Source organism: Hibiscus syriacus, unplaced genomic scaffold (genome assembly GCF_006381635.1).
Source record: "Hibiscus syriacus cultivar Baekdansim isolate YM2019G1 unplaced genomic scaffold, ASM638163v2 tig00111648_pilon, whole genome shotgun sequence".
NCBI lineage: Eukaryota > Viridiplantae > Streptophyta > Magnoliopsida > Malvales > Malvaceae > Hibiscus > Hibiscus syriacus.
Window position 1 is genome coordinate 1,003,632 of NW_024063145.1, and position 7,588 is coordinate 1,011,219.

Consider the following 7,588-nt stretch of genomic DNA (forward strand, 5'->3'; position numbering starts at 1 on the left):
TAACCTCTTAATATTTATTCAAAAAAACTCTTAATATATTTTAATTTAAGGATAAAAAATATAAATAATTTAAATATAAATTATATATATAATTTCAATTCATACTTAAATTCATATATTAAAAATTAACTTTAATCCAGTTGATTAGAAGCGAAGCGAAGAGAAAACAAGAATCATGGATAAATTAAAATTTTATGCAATGTTTAATTGTCCTAACATAAAAAATATTAATATAAAGTCACTTCAATGATAAAAAATAACATTGTTATCTTTAAATGTTTTGAGTTCGAACAACTAAATCTACATAATATATGCATTATCAATACTTTAAAAAAGTTCTAAACATGTAATATCTTATAATCACCGCATATTATTAAAAATAATAATATAAACTAACATTTTAAACTAAAAGATTAATATAATTTCATATAAAAATAATAATATTCAAAATCAATAACATTTATTCTTTCTTCCTGTAAATGCAGTGTTAGATTTTAGATTCGCTTTTCTTTCAAATAGAAGATGAACAAAAGGGGAGGAAAGGGGACATGAAATGCTGGCAAAATCAATTAACCGAAAAATGAACTTTTTTTCTTTTTTTTAAAAATGTGACCAATAGCGAAAAATTAATTCAAGAATGAACGTAGAAATTTATGTTATAAGGTGTGAACTTAAAATATTATAATTGTAAAGTTATAAAATTTTAATAAAAAAACTAAAATATTACAGAATTTTTAAGAGTGCGATCGCACCTCATTACCTCTTTCGGTCTATCCTTGAATTAGTTCTTTTAATATGATGAAACACTAAATCCTCAAGGTCAGACGTTTGAATTATAATGTTTATGAATGAAGTAAACTGAATTGAAAGGATCGCCATTCAATATTCGATCCAGATTAATTTATCTTATCTCATTTACAGCTTTAAATTAAAAAAATATTTTTTAAAATAATAAAAAAAAGTGAAAAATACCAATATCCGACCTGACATGATGGCAAGAACCATAAATAAATGAAAAGAAGGGGTAGAAGAAACACAAATGACTGTCCTTTTTTTTTTCATATGTATGTATGGTAAGGAGTGGTAAGAAAGTAAACATCAGATTGAGAGCGCCTTGCGAGATCTCCAAATTCATTAAATCTGCACTTTGCCTATAAATACTGGAAAACACGGCATGTGATTTCCCCATCAACGGTTCTCTGCGAGTTTCGGTGATAAAAAATACTCTTTTTCACAAACACAGAACGTAAAACATATTTTTTTTAACAGAAAGGAAGCAACTTCTTCTTGTTGTTGTAGCTGATCTTTTTGCTTGCTAGTTAGACTGAGAAATGGCCAAGAATGTGGGAATTCTTGCTATGGAAATCTACTTCCCTCCTACCTGTGTTCAACAGGAAACATCATCTCTTCCCTTTCTCTTCTTTCTGATCTTCATCTTCTTTTTAAAAAAATTATGGGATCTAGGTTCTGGTTGCATAGCTGAGACAAGTGAGAAAATGGGTAGAATATATATTTGTTTTTCTTAAGCCGGCGCAAAATTGACTGGTTGAGAGGAATTCTAATTGTCTGCAGATATTTTTTGGGTTTTTTGTTTCAAAGTTTTTATTTGTTTATCTGAAAAGTTCATCCCAGAGTTTGTGTGGGTATTTGTGTGTGTTTTTAACCTGTGTTTTTTAACCTCTATGAATTGATGGAATTTTCTCTTTCTGGGAAAATTCTAGTTTGCGAGATCATGTGGTTATGGATACTTTTTTGGTTGTAGAATGATGGATTTTTGTTTAATATGTTATTTATTCAAAGTTTTCATTTTTGGAATCATCATAAAAAATCTTTGTTGCTGTTTCTTTCAAAGGAGAATCACTATTCACGGTTGGACTGTACTAAATTGATCATATAATATGAGATTGATTTCATGAATCCAGCTGATTACATTATCATCACTTTTCAAATTGTATTCCTTTTCTTTGACCAACAAAACAGGAGGCATTGGAGGCTCATGATGGGGCTAGCAAAGGAAAATACACCATTGGACTGGGACAAGATTGCATGGCCTTCTGCACTGAAGTGGAAGATGTTATCTCAATGAGGTTAGCAGTTCTGCATTTTATATCTGCTCTTCTTATATGCTATTAGTATGTATGATAGTATCACTTAATACTGTTTTACCGTTTGTATATGTGATAACAAACGATTGAATTGTTTGGCGGAGATGAACACTTCTATTTTACTAATTCATTACCTTCGATTTGCAGTTTGACAGCTGTTACTTCACTCCTTGAAAAGTATAAGATTGACCCCAAACAAATCGGCCGTCTTGAAGTTGGTAGTGAGACCGTGATAGACAAAAGCAAGTCCATTAAGACGTTCTTGATGCAAATCTTTGAGGTACTCTTCCCAATCAGCATGATTTCTTATCTAGGATAGTTGTCCCTTTCTTCATCTTAGATAGGTAAAATATCAAGGATAGTAGCCCCTTGCTGAAAAATGGCAGTTGAAAATGATAGCTGCTGGCATTATTTGGGAGCATTTTTAATGGCTTTAATCTATCAGCTGATTCTGACCTGAACTTTTTCTTGGGAAAATCCCTTGGCTGATCCGCTTTTATTGCAGCTGTATTACTCGTAGACACATTAGTGAACAGAGCTAGAGGCTGTATCGGTGACAATCCATATATCAGATTGAATAACTTGAAAATTCTGATTTAGAATCAAATGCCCTGTTCCTCACACTTTGCTCTTATGTTAAACAAGCAGAAATCTGGAAACACTGACATTGAAGGGGTCGACTCAAGTAATGCATGCTATGGAGGGACTGCAGCTCTCTTCAATTGTGTCAATTGGGTGGAAAGTAGTTCATGGGATGGACGATATGGTCTTGTTGTTTGTACCGACAGTGCGGTATGCACAATTCCTGTACTGTTACTTCATAATAGTGATATCCAGTTGCAAATTTCCCTATTCTTTTCCCACTCCTGTTTATAAGGTCAATTTTTTGTTTTTACTTCTTTTTCCTCCCTTTCCTTTTGTTTTTCTTACCCGACTTTTGCTTTTCAGATCTATGCAGAAGGACCTGCTCGGCCTACCGGAGGAGCAGCTGCAATTGCCATGCTAATAGGACCTGATGCTCCTATTGCTTTTGAAAGCAAATTTAGGGGTAGCCATATGTCCCATGTCTACGACTTTTACAAGCCCGACCTTGCTAGTGAATATCCGGTAATGCGACCTAATCGCCTCTAAAGTTTTCTTTCCCTACTTTTATAGGAAGTAATTGATTACATCATTAGAGTCATGTATGATGAAGTTTCAAGGAAAAATTTCAGAATGAGTGTTTTAGTAAACAATTATAATGACTCTATCTATCGACATGCACTTGTAGGTTGTTGACGGGAAACTTTCTCAAACATACTATCTCATGGCCCTTGATACTTGCTACAAATATTTCTGTCACAAGTAAGTCATTGCAAAAGTACTGGGAAGTATTTTCCGTTTATTTGTTTAGGCCAATATGTTCTGTTTTCTTTATAATCATGGCTTTTGTATTAATTATGCTCTATAATGCCAATGCATGTGGCTGCAGGTATGAGAAACTAGAGGGCAAACAATTTTCCCTTTCTGATGCCGACTACATTGTATTCCATTCTCCGTATAACAAGGTAGCTAAGTTTTGTGGTTATTGATAAACCGATAAAATACTTTTCTATTAACTACGGTATATTTCGAATGCCCCTGATAATTTTCCATTTGAACTTCTGCAGCTTGTGCAGAAAAGCTTTGCTCGTTTAGTGTTCAACGACTTCACGAGGAATGTCAGGTTTTTCCTTTTCTTTGATTGCCTTCAAAGATTCTATTTACTGTGTCTTCTCTGTTTTGTGTTATTTACTTGGATTACATAATTTTGTAGCTCTGTTGATGACTTTACTAAAGAAAAGCTGGGTCCTTTTTCAACTTTGACCGGTGATGAAAGCTACCAAAGCCGGGATCTTGAAAAGGTCTATTTCGAACTTTCTTAATAATTCCTAGTTTTTACCAGATTTTGGAGGCATCAATATGAGAAAAACTAGTTTATGTTAGCTTTGGTTGATACCTGTTTTATTTCATTTGGCATGCTTGATCTGTTAGTGTATTTTTGGGTTCGGCAACCGGTATAGTGGAACTTTATATCCGTAATACGATTGCTTCATCAGAAAATTGCATTACTGAAAACCGTTTTAAGATTTGATGTCGTAGAATTTCATGCCGACACCATTCATTATCATGCATTTGCAGGTATCCCAACAAGTTTCTAAGGCCCTTTACGATGCCAAGGTGCAACCAACAACCTTGATACCGAAGCAAGTCGGAAACATGTATACTGCATCTCTTTATGCTGCCTTTGCATCCCTTATTCACAACAAAAACAGTGAACTGGTAATCGTTTCATCCTTTTTGACAGAAAAATGAAAATCTGCCATCTCTGTTCTATATCCATTTACATATGATATATTTAACAACACACAGGCGGGAAAGCGGGTGATATTATTCTCCTACGGAAGTGGTTTGACTTCCACAATGTTTTCATCGCGACTTCAAGAAGGTCAACATCCATTTAGCCTATCTAATATCGCAACAGTGATGAATGTCGCTGGGAAATTGAAGTCGAGGCATGAGGTAATTCTTGCACTTTCTCGTTTTAGCCCGGATAAAACCACTCTTTGCCATATATCTGAAAAACCAGAGACATACAGCAGTGCAAAACTCATTGGTCATTCTACGCGTGAGTTTTGAATTTTAAGATTGTAATAGAGGGTGTTTTCTGCAGTTTTCACCTGAGAAGTTCGTTGAGACTATGAAGCTGATGGAGCACAGATATGGAGCCAAGGATTATGTGACAAGCAAAGATTGTAGCCTTTTGCCTCCGGGAACATACTACCTGACAGAAGTCGATTCCATGTACCGGAGATTTTATGCAAAGAAGGATGAGGATTGTTCTGCTTGTGAGAACGGTGCCATTGCCAACGGTCACTGAAGAAGAGATCCATCATCCCAGATGCCATGAAGGAAGCTTTGTGTTAGATGAGAAACACAAGAACCGAGTTCAACGTGTGATGTTAAAGACAAAAAATAGTTTGATTCAGCTTTCTTTTCTTTATTTTCAAACTTGTTTTTCTTGTCTCTCAAGTTATTAAACCAAGTAGTTGGCAATTTCAATCTCTATATGATATATTATGATAATTGGGTATAATATACGTTTAATATTTAAACTATTATTTTTATTCTATTTTAGTACTTAAATTTTATTTTTTAATCATACTTAAAACGTTTAGTTTAAGTTTTATTTTAGTAATATGTTGTTAAAAGCTTACCATAACTGTAGTATGTGGCATTTTTTATATATAAATTATATCATCAACTATATTTTCACTCTTATTTTCGTTACTAAGTTTAATAATTTTTAATTTAATTACTCACCTTTCAAATTGTTTATGTTTTATTCGTTCTAATTTATTTTATTAATAATTTTTGCGACATGATATTTTTATTCTTATTTTATTAATATATAATTAAAAGAAAAAGAATTAAATTCGAAACTTAGAATGATTAAATTAGGAGTAATTTGAAAATTAAGTAATTAAACTAAAAAAATCTAAAGTTCAATGATCAAAATAGGAGTGAAAAGATAATAGAGTGATGAATGATGCCATTTATCCATAAAAATATTACCTAAAACAATTCCATTAATTTTTTAACAGCGAAATAAAAAATAAACGTTAGGCATAATTTTTTAAAAAACAAAATTTGAAGTATCAAAATAAGATAAAAGTAATAATTTAGATACTAAATTATAGTTTACCCAAAATACTTTTATTGGTGCACACCAATCTTGTCGTTTTCATTTAAAACTTAAAAAGTAAAAAGATTATTATTCTATATTTCTATGGCCCACCTTAGAATTTAGATCCAATGAAATCATTATTAAATCGACAAAAAGGACAACACTTCTGACAGCACGGGGAGGGACCCTGCACGTGCAACTCAACCCCATTTATGCCAAAACCAAATTCATCAAATTTAGCAACTTAACTCAATTATTGAAAAAAAATATTGTTATTCTTAAAACCACGAGTTAAACGTCACCAACTATAAGATTGATTGAGTGTTCGTTATCAAATTATTAAAAGTATCTAAAATAAATATTATTTTATAATCAACTTTAGCTTAATAAAAAATTCATCAAATTTATACAAATCTCAAGATCTATATAAATTTGTGAATATCATATCATGCTTACTGAACCTAAAGATTTTTGCCAAATTATTTGAATTTGGTGTTGATTATGTAATTCATTGAAATAAGATGTTTGGTTCATGAAATGTGAGATTATATTTGAAAATATGTTTAATATAAAACAATGTTCAATTTATATTATTTTTCCTATTTAGGTGTCTAATTTTTTCGGTCAATTCAGGAGCTTAATATTACAAACGTTAACATTTTTAGTGTATAGACAATAATGATCGTTAAAAAAAATTTAAGTGGCACATGTTACTTTTAGAAAATTTTGAAAATTTTTATTTAAAACAAAATAAAAATATAGTTTTTAAAAAAAATCCAAATTTTTTGAAAATCTAAAAAAAATTCAAAAATTTGAAAACCTTTATTCCAATCCCTATACCCATGCTAATCACCTACGATAAGACGAACCCGACGACCCAAAACTCGATGAACCCGATGAATCTCCTCCAAAACTTTGAAAATTTTGAAAAAATGTTAAAAAAATCGACAAATTCACGTAACCCGGTGAAACCCACAACAAGGTTGATAATAACCTAAAAGTCGGCGGTGGTCATGGCTGGAAAAGGAAATGGTAAGGTTAAGGTTCGAGATTTGAGGGGTATGAGATTTTTGTTGTTGTAATTTTAGAGAAATATTTTAAATATAATATTATTTTAAATATTTTTTAGAAATAAATTTTCAAAATCACCAAAATTTAACATGTGTAACTTAACGAACTTTTTTAGTGGTCATTACGGTCGAGACACTTAAAATGGTAATGTTTCTAAGCCATCTAGATTGATTGAATAAAATTTAGACAAAAAAATTGGGGTGAAATATAGTTTGGACACTTTTTTATATTAAGCCTTGAAAATAAGAATACTGAAATGTAACTGTAGACACCCATTTTTGTCCGGGTTTTTTTTTATATTATTATTAATTATTATTAACTATTATTATTATTATTATATTATGCTTATTTATTGTTAATAATATATTACAAATTTTTGCAGGCTCAAACCCGAAGCCCATCAGATACAATCCCCAAGCCTAGTACAAGCTAGCCCAACCCGTTTACAAGATCTGGCCCAAAGCAAATAGGGTTTGAAACCCTAAATGTCACTAGCTCCAGCCTCCACCTCTGGCTTTCCAGCTTCCTTCGACACGCGTAAGCTACCGCCGGACATCCCGCCGTCGCCCCACCGTCATCTACAGTAAACCACAGTAACCCCATCAGTTCCAAATCAAAACCCTAAATTTAAAATACCCAAATCAATCCGAAAATGTCATCAACAGTGAACCCATTAAAATATCATTCTAAATCCCGATTTTTTCGG

General features: G+C 32.0%; 1 protein-coding gene across 1 annotated transcript; it reads left to right on the forward strand.

Moving 5' to 3' along the window:
- The first annotated feature begins 1,221 nt into the window (after positions 1–1,221).
- On the forward strand, positions 1,222–5,100 carry LOC120166888 (hydroxymethylglutaryl-CoA synthase-like). Its single transcript, XM_039176065.1, has 12 exons — positions 1,222–1,397; positions 1,984–2,087; positions 2,253–2,385; positions 2,754–2,897; positions 3,054–3,212; positions 3,376–3,449; positions 3,577–3,652; positions 3,755–3,810; positions 3,901–3,988; positions 4,266–4,406; positions 4,497–4,646; positions 4,798–5,100. Exons 1-12 carry the CDS (start codon positions 1,332–1,334, stop codon positions 5,002–5,004), a joined length of 1,398 nt encoding a protein of 465 aa, XP_039031996.1. The 5' UTR covers positions 1,222–1,331; the 3' UTR covers positions 5,005–5,100.
- Positions 5,101–7,588: the final 2,488 nt, after the last annotated feature.